Source organism: Medicago sativa, chromosome 4, assembly GCF_051527215.1.
Source record: "Medicago sativa cultivar Bolivia chromosome 4, Bolivia_mono, whole genome shotgun sequence".
Lineage (NCBI taxonomy): Eukaryota > Viridiplantae > Streptophyta > Magnoliopsida > Fabales > Fabaceae > Medicago > Medicago sativa.
The window spans coordinates 60,312,269-60,334,470 of NC_140752.1; the positions used below are offsets into that span (position 1 = coordinate 60,312,269).

General features: G+C 30.3%; 1 protein-coding gene across 2 annotated transcripts; it reads left to right on the plus strand.

Annotated features, from left to right (window-relative positions):
• Positions 1 to 13,964: 13,964 nt before the first annotated feature.
• On the plus strand, positions 13,965 to 16,024 carry LOC146930327 (heavy metal-associated isoprenylated plant protein 3-like). 2 transcript variants are annotated; one of them, XM_085701889.1, is made up of 6 exons: positions 13,965 to 14,078; positions 14,189 to 14,227; positions 14,285 to 14,531; positions 14,683 to 14,885; positions 14,996 to 15,080; positions 15,211 to 16,024. In XM_085701889.1, the coding sequence occupies exons 1-6, from the start codon at positions 14,073 to 14,075 to the stop codon at positions 15,630 to 15,632; spliced, it is 1,002 nt and encodes a 333-aa protein (XP_085558015.1). In that variant the 5' UTR covers positions 13,965 to 14,072; the 3' UTR covers positions 15,633 to 16,024. The 2 variants fall into 2 exon arrangements, with proteins under 2 accessions (XP_085558015.1, XP_085558014.1); XM_085701888.1 differs by having other exon boundaries at positions 14,189 to 14,531.
• Positions 16,025 to 22,202: the final 6,178 nt, after the last annotated feature.

The window sequence follows — 22,202 nt, forward strand, 5'->3', positions numbered from 1 at the left end:
GAGATAACTTATCGCAAAAGCACGATCCAAAATATAAGTTGTTACAATATTTTGGTTAATCTTTATGATAGAATGAAATTTCAAGGTGTATTGTGTATGTTCAAAATTACAACTGAATATCATTTAGGCCAAAGTCCAAGCCACCAACATAAGGGATTTATTCTTGAGAAGGTTATTATTAAGTGTTAAATAAGTTTTTTTTCCCCTTAAAAATATAGAAAATTTTGATTTTATTCCCTAAAAAATAAATTGGAATGTTTTCGCCCTCACAACATTTTATGTTTCATTTTTTTATCTGTATTGCGCATAATATAAAAGGGTCATAATATTGACATTAATATAAACATAATTTGGCGATTAAGGACCAACAACAAGAGGAAATTTTTTGGGAAAACAAAAACATCTTGTTGATTTATGGGCTAAAAATTAAAATTCGATGTATTTTTAAGGACGAAAAACTTATTTAACCTTATTATTTATCCATCTAGTCCCTCGATTCCCTCTCAAACAATAAGAGAGTAATAACTAATTGACTATCTTGGTGGATTAAAAATAACTTAGAGACTGCTTCTTTTACTTTTATAGGTTAATAACTAAATTAGAGTTAAAGTGATGGTTTGAATAAATGTTAGAGAAATGCTAGCAACACACATTCTACGGCACACTTTTTAACACACTTTCTTTGATTGGTTAAAATTCACATGGGACCCACATGATTTGGTGGGACCTATGTGAATTTTAACCAATCAAATAGAATGTGTTGAAAAGTGTGTGTTAGAATGTGTGTTGTTAGCATTCTTCAAACTATTATTCACAAATAAAAATATCGAATATGCATAAAGCACTGTGGAGATTGGTGGAGGCCAAATTTTGAAAAATAAATGATAGATAATCATCTAATCCAACATTGGACGAGCGAAAGGGGTGAATCTTTTCCTAATCCTTTCATTTCATTTTCATTTTTTTTCTTTATATCCTTACGATCATAGTTCTTCTTGTCCATGAAATTGAAAATGAACTATTAGAGTTCGTCGATTTTTATGAAGCCTGTAGAAATTTAAATTAGGATATTTGCAATTTGTTAACACCAAAATAATAGAAGCAGGGTCTCGGTAAGAAATTATGTATGAGATTATTTCTTCATCTATAGTTCATGTAAACATTTTAAATCGCCGATTGTGTATTTTTTCATTGGTTTATTAACTTTAGCTTGTTATCGAATTCTAGCGCGTGAAAGTTATGAAATATTTTAAGAGGAGGAAAATTAATCTTTGGGGTCCGAGATCTCGTTGCATCATACAATTACACAATTTGCAATTTCTTAGCACCGATACCCTAGGAGTGCGGCGATGGTAAGAAATAAGTTATGAGATAATTTCTTCATCTATCTTTCAAGTCTATATGTTAAATCGCCGATTGCATTTTTTTTCTATTGTTTTATGAACTTGAGATTGTTGTCGAGTGCTAGAGCTTGAAAGAAAAGAATCATTTCAGAGAACGAAAATCAACCTTTGGGTTCCAAGATCTCGCTGCATCATACAATTTTCAATTTATTAACACCAAAACCCTAGGAGCACGACAAAGGTAAGAAATTAGGTATGAGATAACTCATTCATCCATATTTTAAGTCAGGGTTTTAAATCGCCAATCGCATGTCTTTTCTATTGGTTTATGAACTTGAGATTGTTGTCGAGTTCTAGAGCGCGAATGCAAAAAAAAAAATTACAAGAGAAGGAAAATCAATCTTTGGGGTCCGAGATATCGTTGCATTACACAATTACACAATTTAAAATTTCTGAACACCAAAACCCTAGAAGCACGGGATGGTAAGAAATTAGGTATGACAACATTTCTTTATCTATATTTTATGTCTGTATTCTAAATCATTGATTTCATGTTTTTCTATAGGTTTATGAACTTGAGCTTGTTATTGAGTACAAGAGTGTGGAACAACTGAAATATTTATACTAGCATCTAATTTGGATTTTGAATTCACACAATCCAAGTTATAATCATTCCACACCCTAGTGGTAACTTTGGGTTCATAATTGATTTCATCCAAAATGTAGAAGGTTTATCTCGTTTACAATTTATTCGATCTAGATTGTCTTTTCAACACTTCATGTATGTTTTTTATCACATTGAGTTTGTCAAAATCGTGATAGCTTTTACAAAATCAGGGCAGTTTACCATAATTTTGCTAGACCTATTGTGATGTCAAACATACACTTTGAGGGTGCATGACGACCATTGTTTAGTCTACTTTCCACATTATTAACCAGCAAAATAGGATAATGTATTTAATATCTAAAACACATATTTTAGTATGACTTACACATGATATTTTAGTTTCTGTGAGATTGTCTCCATTATACAAATCAAACTGACTTATACATGGCTTACGAATGAAGACAAGGTTATAAAAGAGCTGATATACGAATTTTAATTCATTTTTTTAATAATACAATATCAATTGAGTCTAACTAACAAAACCAGGCAATACAATTAGACATGATAATGATCTTATTTAGCTAATTTTAAAATTGAATGTATTAAATATATGTTAATGTGTGACTTATCTTATTAATGTGTTTTTAAATATTAATTTTAAATATATAATGTACATCATTGTTTTGAAAAAAATAATGTAAATCATTTTAATATTCAATAGCATAACAATCAATTGTTTTCCTAAAAAAGCATCAATTGTATAAGTTTTCTTCACCTCAATTTTCATGTCTCTTTTCTCCTTATAGAATACATTTTTTTCTATTTTTAATTTGATTTTTTGAATTGTTTGTTAATTCATTAGTTATTTTATTTTAATGTGAAATCCATACAAGATTGGTTGTTATGATTTTCAATTTTTTTACCTTAAAAATATTAATTGTCATGGTAAAAAAATTTAAAATTATTTGAAAACAAGCTAAATTTAAATAGTTTTAAAGGTGGCATTATATTTCAATGGACGTTAATGGAAAGCTAATTTACCTTGAGAAAAAAAAAATTGTCCACATATACACAGTCAAAATATGTAGTATAATAAGACCGTTAACATGACGGTTGTTAGTGCAACCTCCAATATTATTTAAATTTACACCATATCAATTTATAATATTTTAAAGTAGCAAAATCTGAAATTCTTAAGAAACAACCATGATGGAATTTCGCATTAAAAGAAAAAAGTTTATGGTTTATAAACATTTTAAGAATCAAATTATTAATAGAAAATAAATTATTTCTAGAAGGGTCAAATGGATTTGTAAATTGGTGAACAAGAAAAGAAATACAATGAATGCTTAGTTAATGCTTACACACCAAAAACTGTTGTCCAATGTGAAAACATAAATTGTTAATGTTTACCTTTTTAGACATGTCAGTGACATATTCAATTCACATGTTCATAGGTTAGAATTTAGTATAAATAGGACCCTTACTCCCCCCAATTAGAGGCACGATTTTAAGGTTTGAACCAATTACTTGTATAATGGCACTCAAATATAATTTCTTAACCTTGTCTTTGTTTTTTTGGTTTTTTCTTTTTTGTTTTTAAATTTTTAGTTTGAATTATTGTACTTTAGTTTGATTTGGCTTGAATATATTGAGATTTGCAATTGCTAATATATTCTTTTTGAAGGAAAAAATACTAGAAATTGCAGATCTCAATTTATTTATTCTAAATAATGGGTTGTCCCGTAGTTACATAATTCGCCGACATGATTCAAGATTAGGGGGTATCATAACCCAAGATTAGGGATTTGTTAGAATAATATTTGATTTGATTTGATTCTATTTATAATAAATAAAAGTATGATAATATGGATATTAGGTGGAGGGTTATGAGTAAAATTGGTTGACATGTCGATATTCCATCAACATTGATCAAGTGTTGACTAATGAAAGTTAAACTTAAATACATAATTAGATAAATATAAAATAGTTCAATAATTGGTTGTTTAATTTTTAGTTTGAATTATTGTAATTTAGTTTGATTTGGCTTGTTTTTGTTGTGTTTGATTGAGTTTTTAATTGGTGGTTTAGATTAAATGGATCAAATTAGTTATTTTTTTATTTTTGGTGTTTGAATTGAGTTTTTATTTTTCTTCAATTTTTTTGTGCTAATTTTGTTGTTCTAAGTGATTTTTTTTAAAAAAATTATTTAATTTTGGGAGTAATCTTGTGGTTTGGTTATACAATTCTTAGATGAGATTGGTGAATACTAGGCTTTGATGCCAAAGAGGTGTGAGCTCTCTGTAAACCTCAACGGACATGGTTCAAATCATCCCACCAGAGAGAGTTGTAAAAGCACCTGGCTTTGAAGTATGATACATATTTTTGTGCTTACTCACCAAAAGTTGTTGACTAGTGTTTCAGTGACGTATCCAATTCACCTAGTGGGATTGTTTAAAGTTTATGTTCTTGAGTTAGAATTTGGTATAAATAAGACCCCTTACTCCCCGAATTAGATACATAGTTTTAAAGTTAGAACAAATTACTTGTGAATATGTTTAGTTTGTGTTACTCCACTCGTGTATAATTTATGGCTTTGTCTTTGTTTCTTAGTTTTTTTTAATTGTTTTTTAATTTTGAATTTGAATTATTCTAATTTATTATAATTTAGTTTTTATTTTTTTCATTGATCTTGTAATTGATGATTTGGATTAAATGGATGAAGTTATTTTTTTTTTTATTCTTGGTGTTTGAATTGAGTTTTTATTTTCATCAATTTTTCTGATTTTGATGTTAGAGGATTTTTTTTTTTTTTACAAAAGTTTTAATTTTGGGGGAAATGTTGTGGTTTGGTAATAATTTTTTTTTTTGGATGAGATTGGTGAATGCTAGGTCTTGTTTTCAAAGAGGAGTCAACTATAATAAAAAAAGTTTGACTCTGTAAACCTCAGGGGACATGGTTCAAATCATCCCACCAAAGAGAATTGTCAAAAAGTTTGACTTGGCCATATGATATATTTTCTTATGTTGTGTTTATACCTCCCATATACATTTTATCTTTTGAGATTCTTCTGATGGATTTAATCCTATATCATTTCTCTATATTACCCTCTCGATCAGTTTTATCAAACTTGATCTTCTTGGTTTTATTTGTTTCTTGGTTTTCTTCCATATGCTTCTCTTTCATCACAACTTGTTATTAACATTTTTTTGCATGTGCTTCCATTGTTTCTTGGTTTTAAAACAATAAACTTGTTATTCAACACATATACTGAATGTGAAGTCCATTGTTCGTCTCTTTCAATGTCTCACATTTCACATTGTATTTGGACTACTGTGATTATATAGAAATATTTGTCTTTTGGCTTTAATTTCTGCAATTATACGTCTATAACCTGCATGTTTATAAATTTTAATGTTTCAGTAAGCCATAGATATGATTAATCTCCATGGTATACTTATTCCATTTATTTTTTTAATATTAAGCTCAGACGTTGAACTCACTTTGGGATTTATTCTCTTTTCACATCACCATTGATGATTGTGAATTACCTATTGTTCATTAATACGATAGATCGGATATATGTTTAAGATTAGTATTATGTTTATGATTAAAGTTATGATTATGACTATATTTATTATATGATTTGTTCAGAGAATATTTATTTATTTTACAATTTCAATGTATCCTTCGCCAAGTTTAATACACATGCTAGATATCCTAGGTGATTTCTAGTAGGGGTGTTTCGTTCTTGATGGCCGACTCTTTTATTTATGTATATTCTAGGGTCAATTGATGTATCTGCAACTATTTGGATGTCTAGGGTGTTTTATTTTGAGTTGTACAAGTAGTATGAAAATAAAGATGTTGTTTGGAGATTCTGGCTGATAGAACAGGTTTTTAAAACAGGATCTACATCTTGGAAATGTTGAAAATACAGAGGAAACTCTGTCGAAATTTCAATGAATATTTTTTTTTAAAATGAAATTCAAATTGGAATTTTTATTTATTTATTTTAGTTGTCAAGTTTGATTAATAGGCTTGCCAGGCTAGAATGATCTAGTCCGTGCACCGGTCACGATGATTGTTTTTGGGTCGTGACAAAGTTGGTATCAGAGCAGGTCGATTCAGATCGTGCCTTGGTTCATTAGAATTCAATAAAATTCAGTGGGGACCATTGAGTTTCGGACGTTTATTCCAAATGTCATGTCTGGCTGAGCCTGATCAACTCAGACTAGTATATGACAGTTAGAACAAATGTCTGAGAGCTGAATAGGACCTTGGAGGAATGAAGCGTACAAAGAAGGAAAGGCAGGATGCAAAGTTTACAATATGATGTAAGGTATGAAGAAATAATTCAGAGTGCAAATTTAAGGTTGCACAATTAACAAAAGGAATTATTTATGTTTATCAGCAAGTAAATCCCTAAAATTTCGAGGACGAAATTTTCTTAAGGGGGTAGAATGTAATATCCCTCCATAAGATTTTTTTTAAGCAAGGGGCAGAATTGTAATTTTTCCACTCAAGATTATTTAAGTGGAAAAATCCACAATTTTCTACATTCTTCCACTCCCAATCTAAAACATATGAGAAGACAAAACACTTCTCCCTCCCTTCCTATTATTTCCCACGGTCACTCTTTCTTTCTCACCAAATGCATCACTTCTCAACTACACCATGTGTAAAACAACTTTCAACTAAGTTTTATGGATCCTAGAACAATGGAATAAACTTTGTTGATCCTCCCTCCACTCTTTCACCACATGGCCGAACCCCCTTCTCATTACCCTAATCCCAAATTTCTTCAATAATCATCAATTAAAGCTTGCATGATTAATCTTTAGAGAAACTCTCTCATATGGAATACAAAGATCCAAAGGGACTGCAACAAGAGGAGTTAAAAGAGGAAAAGTGGGTTTGGAGTAAAGGTAGCAAATTTGGAAGTTGTATTAGTAGAGATTCTTTGGCTTTTAAGAAAAGGGGAAGACATTGAAGAAGAAGAATGGACTTTTTTTTTTTGTTGTAAAGGAAGATTTGGTTCAAGAATCCAATGGTTCAAGAATAATTGTAGGATAATTGAAGGATGGGAGTTCTTGTCCCTCGTTTGGTGGTTCAACCCCACTTGAATAGGTGAGTTCCTTTTTGAATTAGTACTCACCTTGGGTATAGAATGTGAAATTGTGTGAGATAACCAATTGAATTAATCTATATATTTATATGTCCTAGTGTCCCCTTTGATGTTAATGTGCGTGTTCATATGTAGAAACTAATGTTGGAGGATATGTCTTAAGGAAAAACAACTCTGTTTTGCAGGTTGCTAGTTTTATAAGCTTTGGAAGATTGAAAACTTAAATTATGCAGGTTGTTAGTTTTCCTTTAAAACCAAATTCTTACCATGTGAAATTGGCTACTGTGTGGCTAGAAACTTAAAATAATTGTTTTCTAATAATGTAACAAAAATGCTATATTATCCTCCAACGTAGGTACTAGCATATGAATGCTACATTGACATGAGAGATATATTAAGAATGATTTATTTATGAATTATTAGAATAAGTTGACATAATTATAGCATGACTATTATGCTATATGAGTGGTACAATGGAAGTAGAATAAATATGAGTTAGTAGAATGACTATTTCGGAATTAGTTATCCTTATTAATGTATTCTAAAATATCTTTTATGTTAATAAGTATGTTGATGTTAGTATAAATGTTGGAGGAAAATTAACAACGCAATTGATATATATATATATATATATACACATATTTATAAAAATGATTTGAAAGAAAATTTGAAATTCAGCCTGTGAGTAATATGCTCACAGTGAATTATTGAAAATCGCAGAGAAATGGAAATGAGGAGAAAAATTGAAATGAGTAACATGCTCATAGATAAAGAAAGAAAAAGAAAAGAAAATATGAAAAACTCCGTTTGCTACAACGAGAGATAATGTAGCCTATGACGTACGGGTCATAGTAATCCGTTTGCTACAACGAGAGATAATGTAGCCTATGACGTACAGGTCATAGTAATGAATATGAAAAACTCCGTTTGCTATAACGAGAGATAATGTAGCCTATGACGTACGAATATGAAAACTTTGTTTGCTACAATGAGAGATAATGTAGCCTATGAGGTACGGCTCATAGTAACGAATGAAATGTATATTTAATGATATGAAATTTTAAGTCAAGAATTATTCGAATAATATTTGAAAGAGAACAAAAATAAAATTATGGAACCAAGGAAAAATTCTAAGGACCCTCCAACATGAACACTAACATAGCATACGCATATTAACATGAAAATTATGTTTAGAATGAGTTAGCTATGAAGAAATATTTCATGGGCATTTTACCAATAGTTGGAAATGAGGAATTTTAGTTATGGAACTCCGGCTTAGTTAGCCGAAACTAGTTGTTATCGAAAAAGAATCAGAGACATACTCAAATAAGTATGTCAAAGTATAAGCTATACCAGAATACGATAGATCGGATATATGTTTATGATTAGTATTATGTTTATGATTAAAGTTATGAGTATGACTATATTTATTATATGATTTGTTCAGAGAATATTTATTTATTTTACAATTTCAATGTATCCTTCGCCAAGTTTAACACACATGCTAGATATCCTAGGTGATTTCTAGTAGGGGTGTTTCGTTCTTGATGGCCGACTCTTTTATTTATGTATATTCTAGGGTCAATTGATGTATCTGCAGCTATTTGGATATCTAGGGTGTTTTATTTTGAGTTGTACAAGTAGTATGAAAATAAAGATGTTGTTTGGAGATTCTGGCTGATAGAACAGGTTTTTAAAACAGGATTTACATCTTGGAAATGTTGAAAATACAGTGGAAACTCTGTCGAAATTTCAATGAATATTTTTTTTTTAAAATGAAATTCAAATTGAAATTTTTATTTATTTATTTTAGTTGTCAAGTTTGATTAATAGGCTCGCCGGGCTAGAATGATCTAGTTTGTGCGCCGGTCACGATGATTGTTTTTGGGTCGTGACAGCAGAATTCATGGTATGTAAATTAGCTCCGATCGATTCCTTTGTCTTAAAGGATGAAATATTTCTAATGTAACATGTTGTACTTATGCAATTCCAAAAGATTTCTTGTGATGATTTTATGGGGAAGCTGAGGTTGATTATTTGAAACAATATATTGAGATTTGCAATTGCTAATATTATTTTCTTTTGAAGGAAAAATATATTAGAAATTGCAGATCTCGATTTATTTATTCTAAATAATGGGTTATCCCGTAGTTACATAATTTGCCGACGTGATTCAAGATTAGGCGTTATAATAACCCAAGATTAGGGATTTTTTAGAATAATATTTGATTTTATTTATTTTGAAAGTGAAATATGATTTGATTTTGTTAATAAAAAATAAAAATATGATAATATGGATATTAGGTTGAGGGTTATGAGTAAAATTGGTTGACATGTCAGTATTCCATCAACATTGATCAAGTGTTTACTAACTAAAGTTTCACTTAAATACCTAACTAGAAAAATATAAAATTGTTCAAAAATTGGCTTTTTTATTTTTAGTTTGAATTATTGTAATTTAGTTTGATTTGACTTTTTTTTTTTGTGTTTGATAGAGTTTTAAATTGGTAGTTTAGATTAAATGGATCAAGTTAGTTTTTTTTATTCTTTGTGTTTTAATTAAGTTATTATTTTTAATAAATTTTATGGGGTTGATTTTGCTGTTGGAAGTGATTTTTTTTTAAAAAAAATATATTTAATTTTGGGAGAAATGTTGTGGTTTGTTTATACAATTTCTTTGGATGGGATTGGTGACTGCTAGGTCTTGATGTCATAAAGGTATGAGCTCTCTAATAAAAAAGCTTGACTATAAACCACCAGAGAGAGTTGTAAAAGTACCTGGCTTTAACGTATGATACATATTTTTGTGCTTACTCACCAAAAGTTGTTGACTAATGTGTCAGTGACGTATCCAATTCACCTGGTGGGATTATTTAATTATATGTTCTTGGTTTAGAATTTGGTATAAATAGGACCCCTCCAATTAGATGCACAATTTCAAAGTCAGATTAAATTACTTGTGAACTTGTTTAGTTTATGTTGTTTGTGTTGCTGCACTTAAGTATAATTTCATAGCCTTGTCTTTGTTTCTTAGTTTTTTTTATTGTTTTTTAATTTTGAATTTGGATTATTGTAATTTTGTTTAATTTTGTTTGTTTTTTTGTGTTTTATTGATCTTGTACTGATGACTTGGATTATATAGATCAAGTTAGTTTTTTTTATTCTTGGTGTTTGAATTGAATTTTTATTTTCATCAATTTTTCTAATTTCGATGTTATAACAGATTTTTTTTAAAAAAAGTTTTAATTTTTGGAGAAATATTGTGGTTTGGTTTTACAATTTTTTTATGAGATTGGTGAATGCTAAGTCTTGTTTTCAAAGAGGAGTCAACTCTAATAAAAAAGTTTGAATATGTAAACCTAAATGGAATGGTTCAAATCATTCCACCAGAGACAACTGCCAAAAAGTTTGGTTTGAACATATGATACATTTTCTTGTATTGTGTTATACCTCCCATCAAAATCACTTAAATTTGCGGTTACGTTTGCTATGCTAAACACACTCACATGCAATATTTTGGGGTTCCATCTTTTAATATTCTTCTTATGGGTTTAATCCTATATCATTTCTCTGTTTTTTTTTTTTTTGTTCAGGCAACCTTATGGGTTTAATCCTATATCATTTCTCTGTTTTTTTTTTTTTGTTCAGGCAACCTAGTGGCTAGAATTCATCTTATAAGATGAATAAGTGGGGTGTCCGGGGTTCGAACCGCGACCCCTGCATATAATAATACATTGTCCTACCAACTGAGTTATGCTTATGGGACACTCTTTATTACCTCTATATAAACTATTTTGGTTTATAGGATGCCTAAGGGGAAATATGTTTACCATTTTACATATGTTAGATTTATCAATTCAGAAGCAAGGCGCACACCCTCGATCTCATGAACCGAACCTTGATGTTATCATGTATCCATCATTCGACCTTGGTATATGATAAACACGACATATGCACAAGAGCACTCCCGTTACTAGAATTTTTGCCCTGTATAATTCCCTATAAATTAATGCAATTTCTTGTATGATGAACCAACATTAAACATATATTCAAATTTGACCGAGTCTGTTTCATTCGATCAAACAAATTCTCAAACGTCCCTGCGGACTTAGCTCAATTGATAAAAACAAAGCATAATATATGCAATGTCTGGGGTTCGAACCTGAGACACCACAAAAAAGAAAACCACTTCTCAAACCACTTTGAACCATCTTAGATACTTATAATGTTGGTTCATGAATGGTGAAAAACCATGTCTGCATCCTAACTAATAAATACTTTTTTTTTTATTTGTATAGGATTTGAAGCTTCTTCCCCCTATACAAATATTTCAATTTATTATAACAATCCGGAGGAACTTGAAAATGCAAAGAATTTCACATATTTGTCTCATTGAAGAACTTGAAGATCTTCTAGTGACCAATTTATGTCATTTGGATGATTATGTTGTGTGCATTTGTCAATAGTTAATCATTTTTATACTTATTTATAGGTTCCACCATTTAAAAGATTGCAAGGGTGACATTCATCAACAGTGTTCTTAAGACAACTTCAGAAAAAAATTCTCAGAAGATAACTTATTGCGAAAGCACGATCCAAAATATAAGATATCACAATTTTTTGGTCAATATTTGTGAACTTCAAAATAAGACCAATCTCTTCCTCTGTACCCATCATCATTATAAACTAAATGTACCATTATAAACTAACAATTCTTAATGACAATTATATTCATATTTTTAATCGGTCTGTTTGATGCTCAAAACTCAAATCAAATCAAATTCATAAAGATGGGCCAATGTGGTGGGGCATTCAATTGAATTTGGAGAAATTTTAGAGATGATGAATTTGTGAAAGTTTGAACATCGAATGTGATCCAATATCAGTTAATGGTGGCGGAAATGAGTCCTATAGTCAAGGTGTGGTGGGGTCTGGGAATTTTTTTTGTTGTTGACATTATATTAGTAATTTGATTTTTATGTGTATTTTTAAAATATTCATAAATTTATCAAGAAATTAAGCATGTAAGTTGAAAAAGAAAAAATACACAGCTGGATGAACGATAAAAGTCACAACTCTTTGTATTTAGATATTCAAATATCAAACATGTGTTTATCGATGGCTATATGATTTGCACATGGGTTTTTTAATAGATTTTTTTTTTTTTTTACAAAAATATAATATATTTTTTTTTAAGTAGTATAATGTTTAAAATGCAAAGAGATGAAATGGATGTCGGGATTCAAACTCCATCTGTTACATATATAATATAATATGTTTATCAATCAAGATAAGTTCACGAAAAAAGAAATCTTAGTAATAGCAACATTGGTTCTGATGTGGTGGCTAAAGTCGAAGTGGATCATGGATTATTTATGTGAAAACAAGTCATGTATAAACAGTAGATCTAGACTCGTTTTGATGCCAAGTTACTAATTCTTCGACCTCTGCTCTTTCACACTGTAGATTTAATTTGATTCCTCGTAATTTTCTCGTGAACTAGTTTAGTCATTGACAAAAAGTTAATATCAAAATTAATCCTAATATTTTGTAAAATTATTTTTGTTGATGACAAAATTTGGAAGAAGGAAAGCTTATTTTCTTAAAAATGAAAAAAAAAAAAAAAAACTTTGACAAAGAAGCATATGTGTTAATCTTAGCAACATGTTTAAATCTAAAATCTAAATAAGCTTGTAGTTGGGATAGCTAGCTAAGCCTAAGATTCAATACATGTTTGGACCTACGTTTGTAAATGAAATACTAAGAAGTCTTAATGTATGTTTATGTGAAAATCATGAAGCTACTAACTGAAGCTTTTGCATTGCTAGTGATATTTCACGTTGATCCTAACATATATGAACATTTTTTACATCTAGTTAACTATTTTATTTTTTTTATTTGGACAAGATGACAACTGATTTTTTAAATAATGAATTTATTGGTAAAAATTTATCATCCGCAACAAAAAATTTAAATCGTACTAAATGATCCATTGAATTAGAAACCCCTCAATTTGTCGTGTTAAGATTATCCTAGTTATATCGTAGTCAAATCAAATTAGATTAAACTGGTTGAAGAACAGTTGATTAAATTGATTATACTAAATTTTTTTACTTTTTTCATTATATATTGTCATTTAATTCGATCGTGATTAAACCAATTAAACAAATCGAATGTACCACACTTATTTTTTCCATAAGGATGTAGCTCATTTGTTTGATGTCATCTAATTCTTTATACCATGTTGACAAAAATTTCTAAGAACAATGTACAAATTTACAATTAATGGAATATTCTTTTGAACCCCATCCTAGATCTTGTTTATGAATTAAAAATACAGGAGTTTAAAAGCCAAAGAGATAAAGAAATGACAAAAAAGACTATTCTATATATATCGTGGATCGCTCAACCTCTAACATAAGTCAGATTATACTCACAAATTTTGTATGATCAAACGTAACGATCAAATAAATTCACAAAGCACTGACCAAAAAAAAAATTCACAAAGGAATTCTGAAAAAACAAAGCATGGAGGTCCAATGTAGTTTAAGTTTGACATTAGATAAAAACACAAATCACACATAGTTTTTACCTTGCAACAAAGAGGCAACAAGTTTGTTACACTTTTGGTCAAATCAATATAATAGAATCATAAACCCAATAAATTAAGTTGTTAATTAACTAATTAATCACTTAATTAAAATACTCAACAAAAGGTACTTTTGAACCCATGAGAAAGTGAAAAAGAAAAATGAAGAAAGAAAAAAAAAAAGTGGGTCCAATAATTCCTTTCTTTCTTTCCACACAACACAACAAATACGCGCAGCAAGCATGATCGTTTCGTTTCTTCCCACTACTTATACCCCCTTAAAAGCGTTACTACCCACAACTAATTATTATTATTCATTCCTAAAACAGTTACAAAACACAAACACATTCCAATTCCAATTCCAAATCACACTTTTCTTCTTCTTCCTTCAACACCTTTCAACTATGGCGGTAATAATACTCACTCTCACTCACTCATTATCACTCTTTTTCTTTCTTTTTCTTTGTTTTTTCATGTGTTAAACTCTAACCCATTTTTTGTTTTTGTTTTGTTGTTACAGAAGAAGAAAAATAAGGGTGGAAATGGTGGAAATAATGCTGAAAACAACAACAATACCAACAACAACAACAACAACAACAATGGTGAAAACAAAGAAGAAAACAACAACAACAACAACAATGAAGGGAACAAGGAAGAAAACAACAACAACAACAACCACAATGGAGGAGAGAAGAAAGAAGAAAACAACAAAAACAACAACAATGGAGGAGAGAAGAACAACAATGGAGGAGATAAGAAGGAAGAGAACAACAAAGGCAAAAACAACGCAACGGTTTTGAAAGTTTATATGCATTGCGAAGGTTGCGCTAACAAAGTCACCAAACACCTTAACAGCATCAAAGGTTTGATTTTTCTCACACTACTCTGTTTCTATACATTTTTTGCGATCTGGCTTTTCATCAATGTTCTTTAATAACTTGTTTTTATCTATGAATTTGTTCTTCAATCGTTGAAATTGAACAACCATGTTTTCGTTTTGTGTGTTTTTTTAAGGTGTTGATACGGTGAAAGCAGAGAGTGAAACCGGAAAAGTAACCGTCACCGGAAATGTGGACCCCACAAAACTGAGAGACAATCTTGCTGAGAAGATAAAGAAGAAAGTTGAACTCATTTCACCACTTCCCAAGAAGGATAACAAGAAGGAAAATGAACCAAACAAAAAATCTGATGAGAAGAAAAATGAAGACAAAAAAGAGGTTCTATTCTTTCTAATTTGTTTTTTGTTTCTATTAATTTATTTGTTTATTTAATGATTTGTTTTAATTTTTTGGGTTTTTAATATAATAATTTTTGTTTAATGTAACAGTCAATTACCACTTCTGTTTTGAAATTGGTACTACACTGTCAAGGATGTATTGATAAGATTGGGAAAATTGTTATGAAAACTAAAGGTGAGTTTTTATTTTTCAATATTAAAAAAAAATGATTTTATTTATTTTTTTCTATGATTTGGTGATTTTGATATGATTTATATTAAGCATATGATTTTGATGTTGAAGCATATGATTTTGATGTGTGTAGGAGTGCTTGAAATGAAAGTTGATAAAGAGAAGGATAATGTGACTGTGAAGGGTGCAATGGATGTGAAAAAGCTAGTTGAGAATTTATCACAGAAGCTTAAGAGAAAGGTTGAGGTAGTTCAACCAAAGAAAGACAAGGAAGGTGGTGGTGGTGGTGGTGAGAAGGATGGAAATGAAGGAGGGGGTGGGGGAGGTAAGAAGAAGAACAAGGGGGGTGGAGATGGTAATAACAATGAAGCAGGAGGAGAAGTTAAGATAATGGAGTATATGGTTCAACAACCCTTTGGTTTTGGTTATGGAAATGTAAATGTTGAAGGGTATAATGCTGCACAAGTCTACCAAGAGATGTTAAATATTCATATGCAAACACAACCACCACAAATGTTTAGTGATGAGAATCCTAATGCTTGCATTGTCATGTGATGTGAGTTGTCACTATGTCAGTAGTTAATTTCATTCAACTTGATGGTGATGAATGATGGATGATAATGGTGATGATGATGATGGTCTTTTGTTGATTCCATGAGACGGAAAAAGGGGTAACTATAGTATAGTCAGTGAGTGTCACTAGAGTCTTTTTTTTCCACTTTTCTTTTTTAATGTTTTAGAGGTATGTAAGGAAGGGTTTTGATGCAATTAATTAATACATTAGACATCATATGGAAATACCAATTTTAAGAATTTGTTTTAGCTTATATGAGTAATGAATTTAGTGAATTATGAGTAATGTGAATGATGATATGGGAATGAATGAATCTCTCTTCCAACACTCTGTTTTTATGATATAGAAATGTGAATTATGAGATTTGATGATATGAATTGAGAGTAATGTGAATTATGAATTGTGTCTTTGTTTTTTAAAATGTTTTTGTGCTATGTAAAAAGGTTTTTTATGCAGTCAAATTAACCCATATATTTTAGTATTTGTCTATTTGGCATCATATAGAAATACCAATTTAAGAATTTGTTTTTACTAGCTTATATGAATAATGAAAATGTTCAAATTCTTATCGTAACGATTGTTGGTCATACTTTACTTGTTTTGATCGAATTTTAGATTATTAAGACTTATCATAACGATTATTGGTCATACTTTACTTGTTTTAGTCGAACTTCGGATTATTAAGACTTTATTTTGGTTACAATTAGAGGTTAAGAAAAAATAGGTGGAGTGAATGAAATCTCTGTTGCCCACTTTGTTCTGGTGGAATTAATTTTCTGCAACGAAGTTGCTGACAATGTTCCTATAAATTAATGATTGTAGATGAATGTTTGGAGAGTGACAGAAAATAACTAGGCTATTGCGTGTCGTTATTAGGTGATAGCAAAGTGAGTAACTAGTAGAGTCTTTTTCTTTCTTTTTTCCCACTTTCTTTTCCCTTTTTCTAAAATGTTGTTTTATGCTTTTAAAGGGTTCTTTCTGATGCAATTAAATTAACCAATACAGTTGATATCATACAGAAATACCAATTTAAGAATTTGTTTTTATTAGCTTATAACAGTAATGAAAATGTTAGAATTCTGTCTCAAAAGGGTTTGTTTATGCTTTACTTACTTTTCTACTAAAGTTTAGATTATAGTATCTTCTTATCACAAAAAATTGGAAGATCAAAACAATCAACAACCATTTGTCCTTAAATTTGAGAGATAGTGTCACTAAACTATTTGAATGTAAAAAACTTACAAAAATGTAACTTATTGTGTCTTCTCTTTTGTTGGTTCTCATATGTGTATCTCGTTAAATAGATTGAAACTCGTATTCCTCTTTTGTTAATTAAATTGACTCTTAAAAGTTTTACATTTAATTTATAGGCTAGACATCGTGATCACAGTTTGAATCTCAACTTCACTTCTTTTTTTGACAAGTTAATATATGTGAATTTTTGATAGTCATTGTCATTTCGTCTATTTATACAAAACAAAAACTTTAGAGCACAAGTTAATAAAACACTGTCGATATATTTTACCGATATTACAATTACATATTTCACACATTTTAAACATCAAAATGATGATATACTAAAAAAAATTAAGAGTACCGAATATTATGATTATGAATTGTGAGTAATGTAAGTGATGATATGAAAATGGAATCTCTCTTCTTCCCCCACATTATTCTTCATTTTGTGGAACGAAATTTCTGACAATGTTCCTATGAATAAATGATTTGTATATGGATATTTTAGAGAGTGACAGAAAAATAACTTGGTTTTTGCGTGTCCTTATTAGGTGTCTTGTGTTGGTGTACTCATTATTCACTACTCTTATTCCTGCAAGTTTCTTCACTCTGTCCTTTGGTTTAGTACCATTATAAAAACTTGTCCTCTGCATCAACCTGTGCCATTGTCCATTACCGTGTAGCATGGTTCGTTAGTGCGTTTCAAATTCGTCCTTTTCCATGCCTTTATTTTTTGTCCCTTTCTATTAACTGATTTTCTTCACCTACCCTTTCCAACTTGGCCATTTCTTCTTTAATTCCACTTCAAATTCAAAATGACCCCACTATAATGTTTACTAGGCTTGAGTGAAAATTAAGTAGGGTATAAATGTTAAATGTTTGGTCTAATGTACAAAATTAATTGAGTAATTATGTATTTCTAATTTGCATTGCATTGAGGTGAAAATAACTTGTATGTTTTTTTTCTTGATGTGTGATTACTAGAACAATAGCCAAATGAAAAAGAAAAGGGAAAAACTAACAAAAGACACATTTATATATAATTTTGTATCTTTAATATATATATTCAAGACCATTGCGACAGTCCAACACGTTTGAGTATCAAAAGACAAAACCACCATTTACAAATTTGCATGATCCTCCGATAGTTAATGTGGACAAATATCGGATACAAAAAAGAAAAAGACAAAAATAAAGACACATGACATGAAAATAAAATAGTACAAAATTTATGGAAATGACATAATTTATTGTATTCACTAATTTGAATTATAGTCTTATTCTTGACCACCATTGCAATAATCATGTGGGGCTATTCATTTCAATATTTAGTCAAAATCAGAATCTATTATAGTTCTAAGCAATTTCCAAGCGCTATGTCAACCGTTTACTTATATGGAGGGAATGGATAGTTCATATAAACTAAGAAATTAAAGAGATAAGGAGTAATGATTACTAGCTAAGAAATTAAAGAGATAAGGAGTAATGATCTAAGGTTTGAATTACATGACCTAATAATCAACATACTGATGTTTGTCATTAAAAAAAGGGAAATGTTAACCAGTGCCCCGGGGGCACTGGTTAAGGAGTTAAATATAGTAGTGTCTTGCATTGAAAATTGTGCTATCATTGCATTAAAAGCTTAAAAAGTGTTATCTTGGACTTAAAATTTCCACTTTTGGCTTCCTTAACCAGTGCCCCCGGGGCACTGGTTAACATGACCCTTAAAAAAAACATTTACTTATGGGTTACATTTACATATAAACGAATTTTGCTTAAAAACTCATTAAAAAAATGTTTTAAAATGTTCTCGTGAGCTTATCTCAGGTGGTAGAGACATTGCATAATATATGCAGAGTTATGACACCTTATTTATTCACCTTATAAAAGTGAATTTTTAGCCACTAAATTTCTTAAAAAACAATTCCTTAACTATCGTGGTTATGTTTAAGATTTGTAGGTCAGATATTAATTAATAAATTAAAAGTTATTTTTAATTCAATAAAATGATTAATTATTAACCTGCCTTTGAGTTTATTTGTGCACCAAAGGAAGTTAGAAATTACAATATTACTATCTTATATGAGATTGAGCTGGATTGTTTGGGTTGCATGTGCTAAATCATGATGACTATATGCATTGGACTTTATGCATGGAATATGTCTTTGGTTGTGCATGATATGATGCCTATGCATGACCACACCACACCATGCACTCAAAGCCCCTGGATTTTTCCTCTGCCTTTGGGAAAGACACAACAACTTTCATAAAGGAAGGGAAAAGCCAGCCACATTTGTATTGAGAAAGACACTGACTGCTTCACTCACGATTCAAAATCTGATGGTGTTCCAACTTTTTTTTTTCGGTTGAGAAAGAATGATTGAAATGTAAATCTTTTTTTTTTTTTTAAATGGCAAAATATTATTAACCAACAAGCCCGTGCAAGGAGCACTAATAAGCTTGGGTGGGAAAAAAAATAAAAGTCCGATAAAAAAATCGTTATTACGGCAACCGATTGAAATGTAAATCAAGTCCGATAAAAAATTATTTCATCTAAAAGTTGAATTCGAGTTCCCTTAAACTATTCGTTTTTAGTAGAATTTATTAAATATTTGAATTCAATCATTTTATTAATGGTGTTGTGTTCCTACAAACATGAATAATCATCATCTAACAAGTATTACAAGAAACAAATTCAATACTTCGAAATCTTACATTAAACAATATTAATTCAAGTATGTTATAGTACTAATTACTAATTAAATTGCATATTTCACTTATACTTAGACTTGCAATTGCATTTGTCTCACTTGATTTTAAATCTATAGATTAAAAATGTATTTTTTGATGATTTAAGAATTGAAAAAGTTCAAACCAAAAGGATATCTATTTTTATATCGGTTCAATGGTTTTTAAAATTCATTTTGATTTTTAGTTTTTTATTTTTATAATTAAGAGTTTGGATGACTTGGCCTTATATATATTCATCATAGCTTAGAGTGAATCTCAATACTAAAAGAGTAGTGCCAAAGATATTAACATATTATTCATTATTGGATATTCTCGTAACAATTTGAAACTCACACATTTGTGGCGTGAAAGTCAAAGTTTACATTTTTTTTTAATTAGGTATTCATTCTAGATTAGAGTAAATTTTATTGTTAGGTTTGATCTAGTGGTTATAAGAAAAATCTTTAAGTTTGAACAAACATTCATTGATTTTAATTTTTCATCTCATTTATGACCAAGAGCCTATCATCATATTATAATTTGTTAGATGACTAAACAAAATAAAACTCCTTAATTCCTTAAAAAAAAAAAAAACGGTGAAAGAGAATTCATTTGATAATACATTATACAAAATATTACAACAACTGGATCAAACTTAACAGAAGTCAACCTAATCAAACGATGATACACTTTTGGGCTTTTTCTTTTGAAGAGGGGTTTTAGTAAGAATTCTGCTCATTACCCAAATGGTTTCGCTCATTCTCAAGTGAAATTCCATTTTTGCCCTTACGCGTGTTAACTCACGTAGCGTGAGTTAAGTCACGCTTCGTTACTTAAGTCAGATAGGTACGTTGGGTGGTTCCACCGTGTATCCCATCCTCTCACCGTCAACCCTGCTCCAGAGCCTGACATTGTCATGCCGAGACCTGTCTACTAGGATATTCTTGTTAACCAGGAGTGGGTCAGACATCCTCCCGATCCATTGCAGGTCATTACCAGCATGCGAGGCAGGGTGGAGCATGCGATGCAGATTCCAAAGCTGGTTTCAAATCCACTCTTTTTCGGCATTTTAGAGGGCCTCCGTACCGATTATAGCGTGTTTGAGCAGCAACCGGTTTCGAGGAGGAGGTCTAGGAGTCCACAGGATCAGCAGTAGTATCTTATTTTAGGACTTGTTTTTATATTTGTAGTATTTTTATGACATTTTGTTGGATTTGGATGTAATACATTTACATTTGCGCGGTTGCGCTTCTTTATGACATTTGCGTTAATTTTCGTTAAAATTGCGTTTCTAAATTATGAATGAATGAATACATGTTCTATGTTTTATGAGTTTTGGTTGAATGAATGAATGGTTGTACCTGTGTATGAGTATGGTTCTAAATTATGAGTTCAGGGAACAAGGCAGTAGCTACTGCCTGTCTGTTCTGGTGCACACAGAACCAGCGTGACTTAACTTGCGCTAGTGTTAACACTAGCGCGACTTAACTTGCGCTAGTGTTAACACTAGCATGACTTAAGTCACACTACGTGGGTTAACTCACGTTGCTTTTGCACTAGCGTAACTTAAGTCACGTAAGGGCATTTTAGACATTTACTTTGGGAATGAGCAGAAACGTTTGGGTAAAGAGCAAAATTCTTTTAGTAAACTTCTACTTCCAGTTCTTGTTATAAAAAGAAAAGCCAAAAACATCAAAACCAATGCAGTTCTTGTTACATCTATATTTCAATACAATGTTTTAAATCCTCGATTGCGTGTTTTTTCTATTGGTTTATACATAGCTTTTTTTTGGTGATTGTCTCTGAAAAACTTCGATGGGCCATCAAACCCATAGCATATCTTCTCTTAAACTATAATTAGTCTATAAATAATTGAAATTTAGATGGATAAGCAATTAAAAACTTAGTTCTAGTACGAAGTGTGGGGTTCAACTCGAGGAAAAGATATGCTATGCTATTGAATTGAATTGAATGGATAGCATATGGAACGTTCAATTTTCCAAAGTTCATTGTCACCTTTTCTTTTCCATCATACCATGGGCCATGGCAAACAAAGTCATTGGATACATGTTTTTAGGATCAACGGATTTGAGAATCAGACATGACTTTTATCTTAGAAATTAGACGATGGAAAAGAAACACAATTATATAGAGATGGCCCTCTTCCATAAAGTTTTCAAATAATTTAAGAAAAGAAACACCATAAATGTCATGATTTTTTTTATTCTCTTCTTATGATTGTGATTTTAATTAACCAAATAGGCAAGTGCATAAACAAATGTTGGTCCTTTTCTTTAGAGGGTACAATTATTTTTGTGCCAAGGGTACCACGGACTAAATTCAAGCATTCCTCAAGTTGGTTTTTACATGCATCATCACCAATCGAAACCCTGGACCAAATCTCTATTGTTAAATTTATATAATGTTGAAGGAATCTTAGAGTTTGATTAATTAAATGTGATTGTTAGTCTATCTTCTCATATGCTCAAACTTGTCAAAATATTATCGGATTCTTGCTTTCGATAATGTATTCTCGGATAAAATACATTATTGGAAGCAAACTTCTTGCAAAATGCCGCATTTTA